The sequence below is a fragment of the Petaurus breviceps genome, unplaced genomic scaffold (assembly GCF_028583685.1).
Source record: "Petaurus breviceps papuanus isolate PSGF00001 unplaced genomic scaffold, PetGlider_PUasm1.0 567, whole genome shotgun sequence".
Lineage (NCBI taxonomy): Eukaryota > Metazoa > Chordata > Mammalia > Diprotodontia > Petauridae > Petaurus > Petaurus breviceps.
Window position 1 is genome coordinate 252,626 of NW_027186383.1, and position 22,873 is coordinate 275,498.

The following is a 22,873-nucleotide window of genomic DNA, read 5'->3' on the forward strand; positions in this document are numbered from 1 at the left end:
GAACGCAAGCAGGACTCACCTTCAGAGTCTCCCTTCCGCCTCCTTGGGAGAAACACACGATGGGGATCTTTCCACCATAGTTGGAATCTGTGAGAGAGAAGAGAGGCTGTCATTTTCTCTTTTATTTCTGATCTTCTCTGACTCAGAAGCAATGCTCCTTTACAATTCGGTTTGTCTGAGTAAAAGATAAAGAGATGAGGCAGTGGGGGTGGCCCTGCAGGGGAGAGAGGGCTGGACTTGGAGGCAGGAAGTCCTGAGTTCAAATTTGACCTCAGACATTTAGGAACTGTGGGACCCTGGGCAAGTCACGTAACCCTCAGCTTCCTCATCTATAAAATGAGCTGGAGAAGCACATGGCAAGCCATTCCAGAATCTCTGCCAAGAAAAACCCAAAGGGAGTCACCGAGTTGCACATGACTGAAAAATGATTGGACAATAAAAGATAAGCATAAAGCCTTCTTGGATTGGGTTTGGGCAGCCAGGCATGGTAAAATGAATTATCTGAAGTAAAAAGAAACAGGTGCAAAGTCACAGAGCAAAGAACTGTTTAATAGTAAGGTTAGCAAGTTACCATTAAATCAGGGCAAAAAAGTTACTTATGGAGCTCAACTTTGGAACAGAAAGGAGGAATAAAAAACCAAACAGGAAGCTTGTTTTGAATGTAATTCAATCGGACAAGAGAAGCCATCTGACTAGTTCACTTCTCCCTGGCTTTCTTCACATACATTTGTTACAAATGTGGAGTTTTAGGGCTGCTGAGACCCTGAAATGGCAACATGTGGGTCCTGCCTGAATGAATTCAACCCAAACCTTTCGGCCAAAATAAAACAAGGTTTATTAAAGATCCTGCTTCGTTCTGGGGTAGTAAGATGACATGGTATGTGTGTATGGCAGACTGCCCTGGGAGCCTCCCCCAACTAGCCAGACTCTCGAGCTCCATACTTCCAATTTTCCCCTAAACATACCTGGGCATGAAAGCAAAGCTCAAGTGACCTTCCCCCCCCCCCCCAAGGCCTCTGGGGAAGCCTCTGATCCTTTCCAGATGACTTTGTGGGGTCTTCGTGTTGACTCGCCAGTGTATATGTTCATGTCCCCCAGCAGAACAGAAGCCCTCTGTGGGCAGAGTCTATTTACCCCTCTGTCTAAGCATTAAACACAGGACTCAAGATAATACAGGGAAAATGTTTTGCAAATCTTAAAGGACTATAGAAATTTCAACTTTTATTGTTGTGGTTATTATTATTTTTGGAGGCAACTGGTGGTGTAGAGCACTGGACATGGAGTAGGGAAGATCTGGGTTCAAATCCAGCCTCAGATACTCATTACCTAGGTTTGCCTCAGTTTCCTCAGATGTAAAATGGGGATCATAACAGCACCTACCCTCCAAGGTTCTTGTGAGGAGCAAATGAGATCATATTTTTAAAGTGATTAAGCCAGGACCTGACACATAGCTGGAGCTTTGTGAATGTTTGTTGCCTTCCCTTTTCTCCTTCCTCCTATCACCACGACCATAGTCATCATCATCACCACAATCATCTTTTTTATTTTTTCAATCCAGGTGTTATTTCATCAGAATAGGGAATTCCCAATGAGGAAACGCCCTCTCCTGGTGCAGGTCAGTAATTGTTTGGGCCACAACTGTCTGAGTCAAGGAGTTTCCTGAGACCTTTTGAGATTGCCCAGGATCCAACAACTAGTAAGTGCTAAGGCTGAAATATGAAACCAGGTCTTTCTCTGGGGGACAAGGTCTCTTGCCATTGCACCATGCTGCCTCTTGGGCATGGTCAATTTTTAATAAATCAGTATTTGCTCAATTGAATTCAGTTGAATTGAACTGAATACAGGAGGGTGGTGCATCATCCTGCTTGGCATACTGACCTTGGATTGAACGTTCTGAAATGTATTTCTCCAACTGATTCCGAAGCTTCGATTCAACTGATGGGTATCCATGGCAGCCATTATCGACCAGTAAGAGATGGGTGTGGTTGTTGTCCAGGATATACAACGGGTCTCTCTTGAAGTCATCCATGATATATTGGGCTGAGAAATGTCCCTATGAGTCACAATGAAAGTTTTCATTGAGAGTTGAAGTGGCTGCTCTGGAAGATGACATTGAGTGACCTCATATCAAAGGATCATCCTCTAGGTTATGAAAAATGTCCTCCTAGGGAAGGTTGGCTCTGGGTCATGCAGAAAGTGGGATTTGGAGAGCATATGAAACGGCAGAAATTTCGAAGAGACGGGCTTTCAATGAATATTGAAAGGATAGTGTAGGGAAAATGTGTAATAATCATAAGCCACATTTGCCCCCACAAAATTCAAAGAAGAAAAGCTATACCATCTTCACATTTTGTATCCCTAGAGCTTGGCAGATTACCTTGGTAATCTCTTGGGAAGTGCTTAATGGATATTTATTGGATTTAATTATAAAGTAATTATTTGTTTATTTTGTCCATATCTGTGATTTGACAACTCCTTCCTGAGTGAGTCCTTTTTACTAAAGCAGATCCACAACTGTTTGCAACTAGTTGGCTTAGAGTTACCTGGAGCATGGAGATTTTAAGTGATTTAAGTGATCATATGGCTAGTTATCTGTCAGAAGAGGGATCTGGGCACATCGTCCTGACTACAAAGCTGACCCTCTACTCACCGCTTCTTCTTTTCTTTGACCCTATCATCAAAGAAACTAGAACAGGAGCAGACAGCATGTGCAGATGGGATCAAAAAGATTGGGCTCAGTAGGAGTCTATGCATATATCTTGCGGTAGAGTGAGGTACTGAGGACATATTGATAAGGAAAGATGATTACCCAAGGAGAGAAACAGTCTCAAGGAGGGCTGTCTATGTGCCAGCAAATAATGGCAGATATAAACTCAAGAAAGGACTTCTAAGCCATTAACTATGAGGAGATGTGAGTTATTCCTTTGCCACACATGTATCCTGCACTGCAATTTTGGGAGAATGTGCCTCATGCTTTTGGGAAGACTATTTTGTACCAATTATTATTACTATGCCATTTGAATAAATGCCTTTCCAGAAACTTACAAAATCGTTGAGCTAATTGTCAGTATGAAGCACACTCACGGGGGCTCTTGAGCTATAGTACTATAACTTCTCAGAGTTACCCCAGAAGCCAAAGTTTAGCAGCAGTAAGCAGCTCCCCAGGGCCCAAATTGTGAGGGGGTGTGTGTGCATGTGTGTGTATAACCCCAAAGGGATGCTACCTTTATTTATATGTGTACATGCTGTTTAAGTTCCTTGTTTGCTTTTAGTCTTTGTATTCCTGGCATCTAGCATAGTGCTTAACCCATGGTTAGTAAATGCTTGTTGACTGATTGGTGGATGATATTACTGTCAAGTTCCTGGGTGGTGTGCCTGCATGACTTCTCTGCTTTCCTCCCTAGGCAACTCACAATAGCATTCGTACCTCAGCATCACTGTGTCTGATCAGGGTGTCCCGATTGGAGACCATTCCCCAGGCTGCTATGCCGATGGCTACAATGTTCTCCTCTGAATTCCTGCTGATGGTATTGTCTCTCACCACCTCACCAATATACTTCATCAGGCCATAGTGAGTGCCTCCAGTGAGAATCCATGCCCCTGTGGACAGGAGTCAAAACTAGAATTCAATTGGAAAAGGGGAATAATGATGCACAATGAAATTCTCATTCTAGGTTCAACTTGGAGAAAGCCTCTGCTTAGAATTATGCACAGATGTGAGGGCTGGGAATATCCTCTGTATGGCCAATCCCATGGGATGAGACAGAAAATCACAGAACTTGAGAAACAGCAAAGCTATCTGATTGATTGATTTGGTCGATTTCCTTTAGCCCAAACCTCCTGATTTGCAAACGAGGATCTGAGGTGTAGAGTGAGTAAGAGTTCAGTGTGGGGGGAGGAGAAGGGTCTATACATGGAGGGAGCTCAGGTGAAGCAGTCTTGTCGATAAACAAGACTGTTTTTGATGTTTCCCATCTCTTGGAGTTCCCTGTAGGGCTCCTGGGGATGTCTTCATCATCACTGTATTATGAAGCTTCATTTTCCAAGGACAAATCTTTGCCCAGTACTACATTTGCCAAGGCAACATTTGCTCAGGTCACATCTGGAATCATCTCATCCCAGAGTTGCAAGATCACCTGGTTCAACCTGTTTTGAATTGAATCCATTCCTCAAAATACCAAGCAGGGGCCATGAAGCCACTCCTTTAATACCTCCTGTGAAGGGCGTAGTAGATCACTCCACTCTTGGATGGCTTTCCTAGCAATCTTCCCTTAAAGTCAAGCCAGGTGGGCCTCTTTGTATTTGCCCCCATTGCTCTAAGCAGAGCTGATTGAACATCTTTCCCAAGCAGTAGGTAGACTCCTTTGAATCTTGAAGACAGCTTTCATGTCTACTTTGAATCTTCAAACTAAAAATCCCCAGGTCCTTCAGTGTATGGGAAAAAAGTCAGAGCTCACATCCAGGTTGGGTGACAGGTCAGGAGAAGTTTTATTGTTACCCCCATAAAGGCATTTTCTTTATCTGGGTGGGCTCTTTCCAGCCACTATACGGGGTATAAAGTGATGAAGTAAATAGGTGGGGCAGTTCTATTGGCTCACAAATGATTACAAAGTACAAGATAACAGTGCTCCGTAACGTTGTTATGGAGAGAGAGGGAGGGAGCGAGTAGTTCTCCAATATGACTCCTGATATGACTTTACAATGCTCCTTTCGGTGATTTCAGAGACACTCAAGATGAGGAGGGAATGTGATAAAAGATCTCGCAATTGGACTAAGCTGAAAGTAAACCCGAATGCAGAAACCTGGAGGTGTTTGCTCATTGTCCTTTGACATGACGGCCAAGGTTCAAAATGGAGTCTCTCATGTCAAGTGAGAAGGGAAAGGAAGGATCCCTTTCCATGCCTCCACAAACCTCTCCTGGTGTGGCAGAAACCCTTCACTGCTTCTGCTGCTTTCCTGTGGATTTTCTGTAGTTTGTTGCAGTCCCCAGAACTGAGAATAACAGCCCAGACATGGCCTGACCAGAACAGCCTCCTCAGGTTCACTGACTACCTTCTGCATCCGAGGTGTCACGCCAGCATTACTTTTAAGGCAGCCTAAAGACTCCATGAGCTTCCTGGGCTGCCATGAAACATGGGGGCCTCACAGGGAAATTACAGTCTATTTGGAGCTCCAGATTTGTCTCAAAAGAGCCGTTGTCTAGGCATACCTCCCTGCTCCAGTGGAAAGAACATTGGACGGATTGTGAGAACGCTATTGGGGTTCTAACCTTGGCTCTCCTCCATCATCTCAATGACTGAGGCAGCTCACTTAGATGTGCTGGGCCTCAGCTGCATCATCTTTCAATGAGGACTTTGGAGTAGATGGCCAGCAGGTTCTCTTCTAACTCTATGTAATGATGCTTCAACAATCATATGATCTGAGAAGCACGAAAACGATTCCCTGGGCCCAAGAGTAAGACTTTATATTTGTCCCTTTGGGTTTTATCTTATTAAATTTGGCCTAATGCTCAAGCCCATCAAGACAGGTTTGAACCCTATCATCCAGGATATTAGGCATCCTTTCTAACTGTGTGTCATTTGGGAGTCTGACAAAATGCACCGACTATGCCTTTACCTAAGTCACTGATAGAAATGTGAACCAGCATAGGGCACGGGAAGATCACAGGATGCTTCCCTAAAGACATCTTCCTGTCTTGTCATTGAGCCAAAAATGAGGGTGTGTTGGGTCCAACCATTTAAGCAGTTTCAAATCCACCCAATTGTATTGCTTTTTGTGATCCCTCCGTCTTTCCTACGAGAATATAACAGGAGAAACTGTTGAATGCTTTGCTAACCTCCAGGTAAATGACAGCTACTGACTTCTCTAACACAGCAGGCTAATAATCCTGCCAGGAAAGGCAGTGAGGTTATTGTGGCCTGACCTACTTCTGACAAAGTCCTTCTGGCTCCTTGGATGTGCTACCTTCTTTTCTAGATTTCATTAATCCCAGAATTTTTCTTGAAATTGAGACCTGGTTTATAAATTCTGTTGTCTTCCATTTTGTGTCCATCTTTGACATGCTGGCACTTCTTTTATTCTCTTTGGTCTTTTCAGGACCACAGACCATGAGAGGCTCAGCAATTACACGTCCAAGTTTTTGGTGCCCAGCGGGACAGGTCATTTGAACTTGGCGGCTCAAACTCAACAGAGGTGCTGCTCGAGCTGCCCTCTTGTGCTTCTCCTATTTTCTGGGGACATTCACTCCATATTGAGATAGTCGCTCTGTCTTTCCTTTTCAGGCACTCACGGAGGGCATGCAGCACATGGAAAACACCCTGACTCTGAAATTCAAGGAGCTGTCTTCAATCAAACCAATGAAATGTCAGCTCTAGTCCCTAGCTCCAATTTGTAGACTTCAACACGTGTGCTGATGGCTGGGAAGTTCAGGACAAGCTTCTTACTTCATCCATATTCTGGACCCTTTGGGAGTCTGCTAACACCTACAGAGCCCTTCTCAGAATCATGTTTTTAAACGCATAAAATAAAATCCACACAATTACACAGAAAACTTATTATTTTAAAATATAGTTGTCAAAATACTTTTTAAAGAAGTCATAGAACTTGGGTCAAGAACCTTTGATTTAGAATTAAAGATAGAATGTGTAAGGTGATGAGCAAAAACCCAAATCCTTGGCAGCTGATGCATGGGATGCTTACTCACCTTTGGACTGAGCTATGTAGATCAGGCGGCTGAAGATCTTGCGCATGTGAGGCTTGAGGGAAAAGTTTTTGGCTCCTCCAGTCACAGAAATAACGAGATTGGGGGTTTTCAGATGCCAGTGCTGGGTCATCAGTTCGTAGAGGATTTCCGGGTCTGTGTCACATGATAAGCGGATGTACTTTACAGAGAGGGGAAGGAGCAATGGTAGCAACATTAATTAGCATTCGGATTCAGTTGGTTTTAGACTAGATCTTTGATTCTATGAGCTTACTTGTCAATTATTACATATTGAGTTTTAAAATCTCAGGAATATAGAACTGGAAAGAATGTACACAAACAACCAGGGTGCTGCCTTCATGTGACAGATGAATGTGGGGAGACCCAGAAGAGACATGCGGCCTTCACAAGATCTTCCATTTAGGTAGCAGCAGAGCCAAGGTCTTTGGCTATCTCTGATCAAAATTGTTAGTTTCCTCTATAATAATTTTGGATGCTCTCCCTTCTCCTTACAATTCTTATTCCTTTTCCTCATGCTTATTTCTCTACTCCTGTTTTCTTTTCCTGCCTTCTCCCTTCCCTTCATCCCATCTCAACACCACAGTCCTATAAAGCAATTCAAGGAGTTCTCGACTGGGTCCACTTATGGACTGGTTAGTTATACCACATAGACACTTACCTTTCCTTTCTTCCCTAATGTTTCAAACTGAATGTCCCCGAAGGCATCAGTAGGAAATTCTTTAGTATGTTTTTTATAATTCCATTTCTCAATTTGGTTGATCTGAGTGCCTTCTATGTGCTGGTTTTGGGCATAGCCACATTTACACATGCTGTCTCTGAATAGAAAGATATATTGTGGGAGGAAGGAAGAAGAAAGGATTAGCCATCCACATAGACTCTGTGGGAGACACATACAGATGTTATCTAATTTCCTTTAATTAACAGCAGATTCTTGCCCGGAAATCTTTCCACTCCTCTGACTCCTTAGGGTTGCATGGAGGTGGTGACCCTGGAGTACCAGTGGAAGGTGTTTTCTGACAGGTGGAGGATGGAAAGGGTTTGAGGTGAATATGTGTGCTCTGCAAATCACTTCGGCTCTGCTCTGGAGGCTTCGGAGATTCAGATGGTCCACAGGTCCCACTTTTTCAACTCCTCTTGAAGATAAGCTATGAAGTGACATTTCTTTCTTCCCAGTCATCTTCTCACAACCACCCCTCTCCCCTGCTACTGGACCAGTGACCATGCCCTGGATGTCTTACCTTTTCAGCTCTTGAATCTTTCACCATTGGCTCTTCTTTTCCCCTCTACCATCCTGATCGGTGAGCCCCGCATGTGGCCTCATTTTCAAGAATGCCCCAGTCATGCGTCACTTTACTCCCTAACATAATCAAATCAATCCTGCAATTGCACCTGCAAGTGGTGTCAGTTTACCTCCCGCTGGTTTACTCCCATTCCCTGTAGCTTTCTCAACCAAACTGCTCCTCCCTGGTCACTATGTCCCCCATTAGAATGGAAGGTAGCTCCTAGAGCTAGCCACCGTTGTCCACAGTGCTTGGAAAACATTGAGGGCTTAATTAATGCTTTTTCATCATTCACTCATAGATGTACCAGGGCAGTGGGTGCCCACGTGAGTGTCAATGAGATCAGGGTTCCTTGAAATATTGTATGAATGCACAGTTATCATCTTAAACAAAGAAAAAGTATACATGTCATTAAAAACCTTGTTTTAATGTTAAAGCATTATAAAATGAGAGGATTTAGAAATACCCATTTAGCAAACATTTCTTTACTGATAACGTTTCATGAACTTTACATGAAGTACTGAGGGAGATTCAAGGATAAATCCCAGCTTCTCAGAGCTGGAAGGAAATCTCAGAAGTCACTGAGACCAATCCTTAACAATGGGTCACGGACTGTTCTCTTCTTCCTTTTTCCTTCAGGGGAGCTCACTACCTGCCATTTCCGTTTACCTATGAACAGCATGTCCCAATCCTTGAAAGTTCTGCCCCACCTAGCAACCATCCCATATCTTTCCTGACCTTTCCTATTTAACTTCTTGATAAGCTTGTCTTATCTACTGGGTCACCAATTCTTCACCACTCCCCTTTTTCCTCAACCCCTTGTGACGTGACCTCTGCTCCCAACACGAACTCCAAAACAACCAGTGGCCTAATTCTTGTGCTCATCCTCCCTAATATTTTTGTGACCCTCTCCTGCTGCAGACTCTATTCCTAGGACTTCAGGGTATCATATTCTACTGATTTTCCTCTCACCACTCTTAAGACTCCTTTAATTCAACAAATATTCATAAAGTACCTACTGGGTACAAGCTTCTTCTCTAGACAGGTTATAGGATGAGTCTTGGGATCATGGATTTGGATCTGGAAGGGACTTTAGAGGCTGCCAAGTCCAACTTTGCTCATTTAATTTAAATTTTACTTAAGTGTTTTCACTTAACCAAAAAAAAAATCTCTTCTGTCTCCCTCCTGTCTCTGCTTTCCCCATTGTTTTTTTTTCAAAGAGCAGCAAAGCTCAGTGACAAATCCCTAGGTTGCCCACATTGTATGTTTCCTTCCATCCCCTGAATTCACCCCTTTTCTGTTTTGGGAGCTGGGCAGATCCTTCATTATGGGGTCTCTGGAATTGTGCCAATTCCCTGAATTTTGCAGGTGCCAAAGTTGAGGTTGTATGACCTGCCTAGGGTAACATAGCTAGCAAATCCATAGAAAGTGGAATTTGAACCTGGATATCTCTCTACCAGATCCTGTAGCCTCTGTCTCCTTCTCAAAGTCTTGTCCTCTGTCCTCTTCTCTTCTCTTTTTCTGTGATCTGCCTTAGCACTCTCATTCAGAGAAGCCTGGCAAAACTTGTATGAACTGGTGTAGATTGAAGTTGGCAAAAGAGAGAACAACATAAGCAATGATGTCAATTAAAAGGGAGAAGGTAGCAGACCCCCCACTAAGCACAATGGACAACCTTGGTTTCGGAGAACAGATGGCAGGGCAGCAGGGAGTACTCTTTTTGGTAAAGCGGAGGGTGGGGACCACTGGGACAGAATGGCACATACGTTACAGGAAGCCATCCTGGCAGTCAGTTTTCTTGACTGTCTTTACTGCTTGCAAAGGGAGGCTGAACAGGGGAGGGGATATTATCAGGGAACTACTGGAACAAGAACCCAAAGTCCCAAAGAAGCCTTTGAAGGAACAATAAACACACACTTTCCCGTTGGCTCAAATAGATTCTTTGGAGCATTTTCCAGTGCTTTTTGTGATTCCTCAGCAGGACCAGAAATTTGTGCCTTGTGCGAATGTAAGAATGTCTTCAGGTACTTCGCAATCTGAACAAAATTCCTTTTGTATTTTAAAAGAGTTCTGTCCCAAAGATTCCCATGGCTGCTCGATTTCCGAGTCCGTGGGTCATCATTTCTCTCAGCCCCCTCCCTTTGGAGCGGGGGTGGTGGATGGGGGGCTCCTAACAGCCCCTCATCTCTCCTCAACCCTCCAGTCCCCTTCCGATTTCGGCAGAGCTCAGTGCAAATTCTGGTTAAATTGACTGGGTGAGATGAAAGAGCCTTTCCTGATTCCCTGAAATGCATCTGCTTTGGTGAGCTCGCTCTGCTGCTCAGGAGGCTCCAGGGCTTTCTCCTGGGTTCTGGGCTGTTTACTGAGGTTCAGGCTGACAGCTATGGAGATACCAGATGCTGACTGTTGTTGGTTACACAGCGTGATTTTTAGCGCGTGAATGATTCTAAAATCACTCCAGAATCACAGGATTTCTGGGCTGGACGGGACCTCAGCTGTCCATTGGTCCAGTTCTCATCCTCCCTGTGCAACTTTCAATCCAATCCAAAGCAAAAGGCTGCCATAGAAGGCACTAGGCTAGGTACTGGGCATGCAAATGCAGAATGAAGAGCAGGGCTTGCCCTCCAGGAGCTTGCATTCTATCGGACAAGTGCTTAAGCAACTCTAAAGAAGCAGAACTCATTTCTCTTTGGGGCAGTTTTAATGGCTGGGAATCTGCTCCCTAGATTAACTCTAAATCTACCTGCTGCATCTTCCTGCAATGATCCTAAGTCTGCCCTTGCCCCTGGGGTTAAGATGAAGAAAGCTAATGCCTCCTCCGTGTGAAGGACCTTTGAAGAGGGCGGGGATGGGATCTTGGGCTCCTTTGTAAAGAAGACTTGTTTTTTGAGCAACATGGGTCAGCACCTCCTTTTCTGGGAATGCATAGGTTTAGAGAGCTGGCTATCTGGGGCACTTGGGGCCAAAGGGGTTTGCCCAGGGGTACACAGCTAGCGTGTCAGAAGCAGGATTTGAACAACGAGACCCATTCTCCATCCTCCAAACCACATTGACTTCAGTTCCCTACAAAAGCAAGCCATCTGTAGTAGTCACCTTACAAAAACGGTAATGGCCCCATGAATTCTGACAGTTGTGACAACAGCAAAGCTTGTTTCAGCTTCTCCACAAACAAATCCAGGTCAAATAGCACCAAGTTTCTCCCTCTCTTGAAGCTATATGGCTTTTCCATATCACTCTTCTATGGTGTTGGAGGAAGGGGCTCCTTTGGAAGTGCCTGGAGGCCAACAAGAACTTCAGAGGCCACTTTCCCAGACAGACTTTGTAAAGAGACACTGACAGCACTTCCCTTGGAAACCTTTGCAGGTGGTATGAGGTGGGCAAGGAACAAAACCCAGAATGATGCCAGGCACTGAAGCTCATTCTGGCAAAATGCTGCAGCTGAGAATCCTGAGAAATCTTGGTTTCTTAGTCCATGGCGACAAAAGCAGCCCTTATGCCAGATATCAGAGATCAGTGGGCTTGCTGGAAAGATAAGTCTCAGGATAGTTGGTATTTTATTGCCACAAGAAATAGAATCATAGAATTGTGAAACTGTAGAATTTCAGAGTTGGAAGGGATCTTGGTGGCCAACCAGTCCATCCCTGAGCCCCAAAAGAATCCTCACTGCAAGATAGTCAATAAATGCCATCTCACCATTGCCAAAAGCTCTCCAGGGAGGGGGAAACTAAGGCTAACCCTCTTCTACTTTTAAGGTGATTGAGGACAGCCCTCAGCATCCCTCCCACCCCTCAGTCTTCCAGGGCCAGAACATGACCAGGCCCTTCAACTGATCACTATATGACATGGACTTCATCCATTCTGGTTAATGTTCTCCAGCTTATCAAGAAGTCCTTCCTAGTGAACTATGGTGCCCCCAACTATACATAATCCTGTGGCTTTTATTGGACTAGGGCAGAAGCCAGGAGGACCATGGACCCCCTATACTCCACTGCTGTGCTGCTAAAGGTCATCTTAGCTTTGGGGACTGCAACATGACCCTGCTGACTCAGAATGAGTTTGAAGTCCATCCAAACACCCCAAGTTTTATTTTCTCAGATGATTGGCTATCTAGCTGTGCCCCTCATACCCTGTACTCAGGGAGTAGGGATAGGAGGAGATCTTTGGACCCATGATATTGATCCCTATTGCATTTCATCATTCCCCCCAAACCTGTCCCTCCTTCCTAATTACCCACATTCACAGACAACCCAGAGTCTTCCTACACTCTGCTTTTTCCATGACTCCTTATTCCTGTCCAACCCTTTCTTTTGCATTATCCCCTTCTCATGTCCAGCCAGTGACCAAATCTTGTTGGTTCTGTCTTGACAATTGCTCCCAATCCTTCCCCTTCTCTCCATTCACATATATGGGACTCTTATTCAGGGTCTTTCCTGAACCATTGCAACAGCCTCCTCACTGATCTCCCTGCCTCCAGCCTCTCCTCACTGTCCTCCATCCTCCACACATTTGCTGAGATAATCTTCCCAAAGCCCTTCTGACCATGCTCCTCTCTAGCAGAGGTGCATCCTTAGCACACTGCACACAAGACTGAAACTCTCCTCTGAGTATCTTGTTGACCTTGTAATCATTGTAACCTCGATTCAAATTTGTTCCTGGATAAGAAAGATTGGCTGATACTCAAAGGGGAGATGATGGGACAGAATGATCAGGATGGAGCCCATCCCACAGAGCCCCGAGGTTCTGGAGTTCTGAGGAGTAACTCTTGAAGCCTCCCTTTTTGTGGCCTGGTTTAATGGATGGAGCCATGACTTTGGAGTTGGAAAACCTGAGTTTAGATACTGGGTCTGTGACATTTGTAGACTTCTGTATCATGGGTCAATTACCAGGTCCTCAGGCCTCTTCATTTGTGAAATGGGGAGCTTGGATGGTTCCTCTCACATAGCAGACACTTAAGTGCTTATGGGATTAAATTGGACAAGATGACCCCTCAGATGTCTTCTAGTACAAACACTACCCTTTGGCACACAGTAGGTGATTAATAAATGGTAGCTGCATGTATCGATCCTTCATGGGATTTCTTCTTCCTACACCTAGTACCAGGTAGATACAGTTAGGTTTCAGGTAAAGTCTAGCATGAAGCCAATGCCATCCACATTCCAGATACCTAATGTGCTTGTTGAATAGAATTTAACAGAACTTTTTGGTAATCAGGGACCAAACCCACGAGAGAAGCAAAAATGGCTTACGTGGCCTTGGGATCTTTTGTGAAGAAGACACATTCCCTTTTCTTAAAATTTTCCTGAATAAAATTCAGCAAATCCTTAGGACAAAAAGACAGAAAAAAACATTACAAAGTGACCTTGAAACTCAGGTTGCATTAAAAGCAACAATCATTTCTATTTTTCTCTTTCAGATGAGAAGAGCCCCAGCCCTAAAGATGAGTGAAAAATCACAGTAACGGATGCTGAGTCTCTACAGCTTTCTAGGGCATGAAAGGTAATGTGCAGATCCCAATGATGACTTTCCCAGGTGTAATTCTTCCAAGACATTTGGGTAGTTGGGTGTCATAGAGAGAGAGCCAGCCTTGGAGGCAGGGGCTCCTGGATTAGTCGTCCTGCCCTTGACAACACTTTTGGCTGCTGTGTGATCTTGGACCCCTCAGTGCCTACGGCAACCCTCAGAGACCACTAGTTACCTACAGGTCGATGATGGTTCCTATTATGGAATCCTCCAATAAGGGCTGGAAGGGACCTTCGGGTCACCTAGTCCAACAACGTCAGTTTACAGATCAAGAAAGGCCCCATTAGCCATCAACGGCAGAGCTGGGTCTTGAGTCGCCAAATCTGGGCTTCTTTTGACTTTATCAGGCTGTTTCCCAATCAGGACCTAGTCTGTGCAAGTTTCTTTGCTAACATTCCCAAACAGGCACACATTTTACTTTTTGATAGTGTTGTCCCACCCCCCCCCATACAAAACATTTGCAAACCTGTGCTGTCCTGTCTCTCCTGATCATTTTTTTTTTTGCCACTGACAAATTTCAACCCAACTTGACCAAAAGGAAGAGAGCTCCACACAAGGAGTTGTTGGGAAGGTGGGGCCCCTTGGACTTTGCTCCAAGGTGCTGGAACTGAGCAAGCACTGATAGAGCTCACCCCTCTTTAGTGGTGGAAGTAGCTGGGCTTGGTACCTGGATAGCTTGGGGGAAAATTAAATCGGATGCTGGGTGAAGGCATTTCCTTCTCCCCTCTCATGTCCTCAGTAGCACCCTCATAGTGCCCATGCTCTCTTCTCTATACTTGAATATGAGCTGTAGAGTTGATGCCCTGGGGGCAAACACTTCTCTATATGGGAGTGAGTGGGGGGAGGGGTGGGAGAAAAGACCTGGGCCTTTCTGCACCTGCAAAGAACCTATTGGTGACACATAATCATGAACAGAACATGAGACAATGAAAGAAATAGAAAAAGACAGAAGCAGAGAATCTTCCTAAAACTTAGCTGGGAAACCCTCCTTGTGACAATGTGTTAGGGAGCAGCCCCATTCCTAGGAGGCATCTGTAGTGGTTCTGGATTGGGAATCAGATGACCAGGATTCAGATCCCAGCTCTGCCCCTTCCTAGCTGTGTGGCTGTGAGAAAGTTGCTCACCTTTTCTGGGCCTCATTTCCCTCATTTGTAAAGCAAGGTGTGTTGGATTGTCAGGTCTCTAACGTCATTTCCCAAGTCTAAAAGTATTTTTTTGGGGGGCGGCCAGGTAGCACAGTGAGTAAGAGCACCAGCTCCAGTGTTGAGAAGACCTGGAGATCGAATTCCGGGCTCAGACACTTAGCACCCACCCAGAAACACCTGGCCATATAACCTTGAGGAAGTTACTTAACCCCAATTGCTTAGGGGCGGCCAGGTGGCTCAGCGAGTAAGAGCACCGGCTCCAGTGTCGGGATGACCTGGATCAAATCCGGGCTCAGATACTCGGCACCACACCCAGAAATAACTGGCCGTGTAACCTTGAGCAAGTTACTTAACCCCGATTGCAAAGCAATCGGGGTTAAGTAACTTGCTCAAGGTTACACGGCCAGTTATTTTTGTGTGGGTGCCAAGTATCTGAGGCCAGAACCAATCCCTGGTCTCCCAACTCTGGGGACAGCACTCTTACTCACTGTGCCACCTGGCCACCCCCCAAGTCTAAAGATATTAATGGCTCCCATAACTTTCAGGTATCTAAAGCACTCGTCTTTCAGCAGCTTTGGCCAATTTTACTTTACAGGTAAGGAAACTGAGGCACAGTGAACCCCCCTGTCCTGCAGTTAGCAAATGGAAGAGGGAAGACTCAAAGCCAGTGGAAAATCACCAGATTGAGGAAAAGCACTGGCTTTGGATTCAGAAGCCTCAGGCAAGTCACTGCCCCTCTGAGCCCTGGTTCAGCATCTTTAAATCAGGAATAATACTTGCATTCACAGCCTCCCGGGAGGGTTGTAGGGAAAGTGTTTCATCAATTATAAAGCCCTCTCTGCATGTATTTCACAACAATTTAGCAGAAGAGGTGGTGTTGAGAATGTTAGCAAAGAGGTGTGTGACGGAAAAAGGAGCCCAGCTGCTCACAGAGGGCAAGGGGCAGTCCATGGGCTTCACTGATGTCTGATTAATGTGAAGATGACCTGAAAAGACCCCCAGCAGGTGAGGCAGAACATCCATGGGGACATCAGGGAAGGTCCTGGAGGAGAGTCCCACAGCATGGTTAGGAGCAATCAGCATCCTTGAAGGGAATGCCCCCCTCAGTGAGATCCACTCAGGCCATCAGTTATGATGATGGGATTGAACCCATGATTTCCCAGGTATAGAAAACTCCCTTTACCAGTGCAGATACACCATTTTCCTCTAACTTGTAGTCCCACAGAGTTGCCAGAGACACCAAGACCTTAAATGACTGGTCCAGGGTCACACAACCAATGTACAACAGAGACAGGACCTGAACCCAAGACTTGCTGACTTCTTGCCAAGGCTGTCCCTCTCTTTGAGTTGCTTAGATAGAGAACACAGCATTGTCGCAGCCTGCACAGAGACTCCAAAAAAAGAGAGCAAGGCTTTGATAGGAAAAGCATCTGGCTCTGACAATAACAACAAAGCCACTTATCTTTATTCAACGTGATTAAAAATAAATAAATAAAGGGAGTTTGGGAGGTGTCCAGAGGCAGAGCAGTCCTTTTGTTCTCAGTACCAGAGGTGGGGAACCTGCAGCCTCTAGGTCCTCAAGTGGGGCCCTTTGACAGAATACAAACTTCACAGAACAAAGGGTCACATTTGAGGACCTAGAGGGCCATGTGTGACCTGGGGACTGCAGGTTCCTCACCCCTGTCAAGGACCAAAAGGAAGCTCTGACTGAGGCTGACAGGGAGAAGCTGTGTCTGCCGCTGGCAGCAGCATATACTCACGCTCTCACTATAGGACAGGTCTGTGCTTCGAGATATGCTGGAGTAGAGGGTTCGCACGCTCTCCATGGTGCCATTTCTTCGGTTTCTCATGGAATTCCCTGTAGGCCAATGCATCTGATGGGAAATAGATGTGGAAACACAGCTCAAGGATCTGCCCATTCCTCTAGATTACAGTAGAATTTCTGTTGTTTTTGTTCAGCATCTTGCTTGGAACTTCTAATCTCAGTAGCCTGGGATACAGAGGTAAGGGACTTAACTATGGACACCCTACCAGCATTTGTCATGGGCAGAACCCAAACCCAGATCTTCCTGACTATTCAGCAAACTGCCTTGTCAGAATAGGTTTAGACTCTGGGGAAATTTACAAGGACTTTGGGTCATTCTGCACAGAATTGACTTTAATCTTGAAAGTCACCCCCTTTATCCCTGGAGGAGAGTGGAGTTTTCAAAGATTTGGGAGCCCAGAAGTGACCTTGACTCCTTTTCTCTGTCCTCATGGGGTGGCCTGAAGTCACACTGTACCCTGTTCCTTACCCCACCAAGCTAGATAACAGCTGGTTCCGTGCTTGCTGGTCTCCACCTAGAAAGACCCCTAGCCCTCAGCTTCTTTGGAGGCTGTGTGCCCCAGTATCATGAGGCTAAGTCTCTATCATCTCTTCATGGGCCACTATGTTGAAAGGTGCCTGAATTAGGGACTGTCTTATTTAATCTTTGCATATCACATTGTCCCAAAGCACAGGGCTCTTCATGCAGTTGGTGAGATGCTTGACTCTTTTACACACATTCACTGCTTCCTTCACATCCAATCAGTTAAGTTCTGCCATTTCTACCTTTGCAGCATCTCCCCAGTAGACCCCATCTCTCGTCTGACACTGTCCCTGCTTGGTGCAGACCTTCATCATCTCATGCCTGGATGATTGCAATAGCTGCTGGGGGGGGGGAGTCTGCCTGCCTCAGTTTCTCCCCACTCCAGTTCATCCTCCTTTCAGCCACCAGTGATCTCCTTAAAGTGCAGGTTCAATTATGTTGTTCCCCCCCCCATAAACTCCTGTGGCTCCCTATGGCCTCTAAGAGCAAATACAAACTGCTGAGTTTGGCCTTCAAAGCCCTTCATAACCTGCTCCCTCCTCCCTGTCCAGCCTTCTTACACCCTGCTCCCCTGTAACCTCCTCTTCAATACACGGGCAGTGGTCTCCTTGCTGTTCCAGGAACAAGACTCTCCATCTTTTGGTTCTGGGCATTTCCTATGGTGCCCAGCACACAATAAACTCTTAACATATGCTTGTTGATTTGTCTTGCAAACCTGACTGAACTTGTTTGTTGAATGAATGACTGATTTCAAAGGGTTATCTCTTGGAAGAAGGATTAGACCTCTCTGTGCCTCAGTTTTCTCTCCTGTAAAATGGGAGAGTTATATTAGATGACCTCCAAGGCCTCTTCCAGTTTCAGATCCACAAGCCTATATGGCCCATCCCACAAGATCCCAGGGGCATTGGAGAGAGATTCCTTGTGGGGCAGAGAGTCAGCAATCTTAGCCCTGTGGGTATAGGTATGGCAGAGAGATGAATTCTTGTCTCTGCCTTAAATTTTGAGGCCCTGGGAAATGGGTGGAGAGAGGTGAGAAGCTGTTCCAGGAAACAGATGACCTCTACTTGTAAAATGGGTGGGGGTGGTGGTAGAGTGGATGTCTTGGAGGCCCTTGCACCTCTGGGATCCTAAGGCCCAATGACCATCTTGTTCACACATTAACTCAAAAATTACAGGGTCAGAATTTCACCCAAGATAACTTTGGGACTCTCTTTTATCACTGTTTGTGGACCCTACTTCCCCTATAAATGGGCTAAACCTACAGCCCCGCAATCCACACAAAAGGGGAAGAAGCTCCTAGTTATTGGGGGGGGGGGGGGTCAGGCAGAAGGCCTTATCATCAGACGGCCCAGACCTGAAGGTGGGAGGGATGTGGGAGAGCATCAGGGCCAACTTCCTCATTTCATATAGGAGCAGGCTGTGCCTTAGAGAGGCAAAGGGCCTTGGGTGATGGGACAAGGGCAATAATTGTAGCTAATGCCTATGTAGCATCTGCTAAGTGCCAGGCACTGTGCTAAGAGCTTTACAAGGATCCTCACAACAACCCTGGGAAGAAGGTGCTGTTATTATCCTGATTTGACAGCTGAGGAAACTGAGGTAAACAGAGGTAAACAGAGGTAAAGTGCTTGTCAAGGGCCCCTCCCCCCCCAGCTAGTAAGCTTCTGAGGCTGGACTTGAACTCTGGTCTTTGTGACTCTAGACCTAGAACTCTGTCCACTGGGACACCTGTGAGGTTCCCTTAGAACTCTATTTCTAGAGCTGACAGGACACGGAAGCTTTCAAGTTTGATCCCCTCATGCTATAGATGAAGAAACAGAGACTTGGAGAGAGGAAGAGTCCTGCTCGAGGTCACACAGGGCTTGAGGAGCAGTGCCAGGACTGGAACCTGGGTCTGTTGCCTCTGGTGCCCAGCATTCTTTTCATTACACCATCATGTTTCTTCTTAATTACCATCACCATTGATGATATTATCTCAGTAACAATGATGGGCTTCAGAATTGTCGTCAAGGTAGAAAACTCTTCAAAAGCGATGATCACAGCCCCATTCTGACCAACCGAGGCCAAAAGCAGCAGCTTTGAGAAAAGGCTTCCCAGGAATGGTCAGTCCTGCCCCCCCACACACACATTGGTTCATCCCCAGCAGTTCTTGTATCTTTCGAACCATGCAATGTGATCTGGGCTGAATTTCTGTCCCAAACAAATTCTTCTTTAGAGGTAGAAACAGAAAGTTATTTAGCAAGGAGACATGAAGGGACGGCACCACAAAGTTTCTGTCCTGTCTCAGTATTTTGAACTCTGGTGCCAGGAAATCAGTGCCCTCCGGAGTCCAGAGCCAATTGTGAGGAGACCAAGCTGATGAGCTCCCTGGGTGAAGCCCCCACCCCCAGTAAGGGAGCAGATGCTCCCTGGGGGTTCTCTCCAGGGGAAAGTGACGCCCAACAATTTACCAAGGAAGAGAAGCTTTGAAGCTCGGATGGGCTTGCTGCTTGTTCCTTAATCTGATGGGTTTGTTTGTTAATTTTTCTTTTGGGGGAAGAGAAGGACTGTCAGGAGTCTCTTAGCTGTAGGAAGACTTTGACATTGAAACATCTTTTTAAAAAATTTTAAAATTTTTTTCTTTTTTTTTTTGGAGGGGGAAAGGTAGGGCAACTGGGGTAAAGTGACTTGCCCAAGGTCACATGGATAGTTTTGTGTTAAGTGTCTGAGGCTGGATTTGAACTCAGGTCCTCCTGACTCCAGGGCTGGTGCTCTATTTATTGTGCCACTTTGCTGCCCTGACATTGAAACTTCCTTAAGAATCTGAGACCACCTAGAAATCTTTCATCTAACATCATCAATGGTGGCTTTGGAAAGTCTCTTTCACATCCTGGGGCCTCAGTTTCCTCATCTGTCAAATTAGGAGATCAGCCCAGATAGCCTCTGAGATCCTTTCCAACTTCAGCTGTAGGATCCAGTGTTCATCAAAGCTCTTTTAGCTTTTTTTTTTTTTTTTTAGGGTTGACAAATCACGTTCCTCCCAACAGGCCTCTGAGGTTGGGAGTGCCTCAGGTAAAATAGTACTTTGCATATAAGGAAACTGAAGCACAGGGGTAAAGTGACCAGCCCAAGACCCCACCCAAAAGCCATCCCATCAACTCTGTATAGAAGAGAAATTATTTTTATTGCACTTAATGTTTGAATCACATTAAGTCTTAATACATGAACCATGATCCTTAAAGCATAGGTTTTACCTCATCTTTCCCCTGCTCAAGAAACTCCAGGAGCTCCCTATTGCCCTCAGGATAAAATAGTGTTCTGTTCGGCATTTTTAAGGTCCTTCCCAATCTAACTCCATCCTACTCTCTCAGGCTTTTTCTTGCACATTTTGTGTTTCAGACAAACTGGTTCACTTGGTGTTTTCCATGAGATGCTTTCCATCTCCTACCTCTGGGTCTTTGTACACACTGTGCCCCAAGTTTGGAATGTGTTCCCTCTGACCCTCTGCCTCTTGGAACCCCTCATTTCCTTCAGCACTCAGTTAAGCCTTACATGATCCCCCAAATCTTGGTGCCCAAAACACAGTATATTTACTTTGTATACAGTCATTCCTTCCACATTGAGGGAATTAGGGGTGTGGCACCCCCACAATCTGGAAAATCCATCTAAGTTTTTGGCCCTCCCTTCATACTGGAGAAGAAGTCTGACTTTTTCTTTTTCTTTTAGGGGGTGTTTATAGTACCTTACTGTAAAATTTTGGTTGATATTATATAGTACTTTATATATGAGTATGAATCCATATAGATGTGTGGCTGTGTACACGCACACACATATTTCATGACTTTCTGGAGTTCCAAACCCTTTCTGTATCACCTCCTGGCCTTTGGTGTCATCTGCAGCTTCTGCAAAACTCCCCTCAAATCCCATTTAATCTCTCCTGCCAACCTGCACCGTATTGAAACTTCTGGGATGTGAGAGGGATAACTGTACACTCATTATTTACGGTAGTTATCCTCACACTCTTTTGTTCTCCCAGGAGAATGTAAGCTCTGTGAGGTTGGGGCTGCTGCTTCATTTTTGCCTTTGTATCCCTGATACCTACTACCTTTTCTGGTATGCAGAAAAGCCTAAATAAATGCTTGTTGATGTACACTGAATTGAGAAGCAATGTGGCACAGTGGTTAGAGTGCTGGACTGGGAGTCAGAAAGATTTGGGTTCAAATCTCACCCCTGATGCTTAGTAGCTGAGGGACCATGAACAGGTCACTTAACCTCTCTGAGACTCAGTTTCCTTATCTGTAAAATGAGGAAGTTAGACCAGATAACTATGAAAGTTCTTTCTAGCTTTTAAGCTATGATCCTATGGATTGAACTTGACTTGTTTTCCCTACTTCAGTCCTGCTAGCAAAGTGGCACATTTAACAAAAATGGGCATTGGAGATGGGGAATGTATAACAGTATACATGGACCTCTGCACACATCCTGCCGGACTCCTCCCTAGTCCAGGATTTTTGTTGGTGGAGCCTCTTTTTGATAATATGGAATGAACAAGTCCAGTAGAGGAGAATGGGATTATTTCTCTTCTAGCAAGGCAGTTCCCTTATACCAAGCCCCAGTTCTCATTATTTATGAGACTAGTAAGGCTGGCACTTGAAGGAGTGGCTGCAGAAGAGGTGATAGCCAATCCATATTTGGAAGGAGTATTATTCTGATGGGGTGTCTAGGGCTCTCAAAGAGCAGTGGAACCTCTTTGCAGGCTGCCTAGCTTGCCAGCAGCAGGTGACTCAGGGCCTGCTAGCTCATCTATCATCTGGTGAGTGACAGGTGTACCTCTCCTCTCTAGAATGTCTATGTTTGGATGAGTCTGTGTTAGAGAACAGCAGCACAGAGATCCTTTGAAACCTTTAACCAAGATGGTGAGGTCAGCTTTTGGCAGCATGGAGACTGATCTAGACATGAAATGGCAGGTCTGAATAGAACTTTTGCGTTACTCACAGGGGAAGAAGGGAACCCTCACAGGGGGAGGAGTCACAGAGTACTGGAATATCCACATTGGGAGGGGTCTCAAGGACTGTCCCCCAAATCCAACACATGCTAGAGCAAAAGGAATCTCTGCAACCCACCAACAAAAGAGTCTTTGCCCAACACTCACTCTGGGAAGCTCATTATCCATTTTTGGGTAATGCTGAGGGTTATGAATTTTTTTCTCAACATCAGGCCTAAGCAAATTCCACTCATTGGTCCCAGGGGCATAGAAAACAAGTGTAATCTCTCTTCCCCAGGGTCCTCAATTTGGCCAATCCTGTTGCAGGAATGGGAATCTGAAGATCTTCTCTGCTCCTTGGCCCTTTGATAGGCTTAAGTGACTCTGAGAACCTTCCCTGATTTGAAAATATACTTTGCCCCTAATAGGCTGAATGTGGTCACGTGGAGCCTGTGGAGGGAGGCTTGTTTTTCAGGAATGCCCACACCTTATTACTTTGCAATTGGGCAGTGGGTCAAGAGGGTTGTTACATTCTCTGACCCTGGAGAAAGCTATATATACCCTGATGTGAAGTTTTGCTTGGGGCTCACTTTGGGAAGAGTCCTATGATTTGGTCAGTTGAGACTCTGGGCAGCTGTTGAGCCCCCGGGCTTTGAAAACCCAGATGTTGGTGCTTCCCTCTTTGGTAACTAAATAGGTATGGATGTAATGGTCAGACAGCTGGAAGCCTGTCTGCTGAATTGTATTATTTTCTGTTGTAATTTCTGTTTGTACCGTGTTTCCCCGATAATAAGACCTATCCCGAAAATAAGCCCTCCCCTTACTGTGTAAGATTCCTCTAAAATAAGCCCTCCCCGAAAATAAGCCCTATTGAGATTGCTACTGTAGTGAAGGTGATC

General features: G+C 45.4%; 2 protein-coding genes across 4 annotated transcripts in view; one reads left to right on the top strand and one right to left on the bottom strand.

The window, feature by feature from the left end:
• The window catches only part of TRPM8 (transient receptor potential cation channel subfamily M member 8), a 42,848-nt gene extending 35,319 nt beyond the window's left edge, over nucleotides 1-7,529 (bottom strand). Inside the window, exons 1-5 of the mRNA XM_069103047.1 lie at nucleotides 7,380-7,529; nucleotides 6,704-6,881; nucleotides 3,428-3,600; nucleotides 1,879-2,053; nucleotides 20-87 (exon numbers count right to left, since the gene is read on the bottom strand). Of these exons, the coding sequence (XP_068959148.1) occupies nucleotides 20-87; nucleotides 1,879-2,053; nucleotides 3,428-3,600; nucleotides 6,704-6,881; nucleotides 7,380-7,529 (744 nt within the window). The remainder of the gene's footprint in view (nucleotides 1-19; nucleotides 88-1,878; nucleotides 2,054-3,427; nucleotides 3,601-6,703; nucleotides 6,882-7,379) is intronic.
• Nucleotides 1-22,873, top strand: part of USP40 (ubiquitin specific peptidase 40) — a 411,887-nt gene that overhangs the window by 145,003 nt on the left and 244,011 nt on the right. The window lies entirely within an intron of this gene.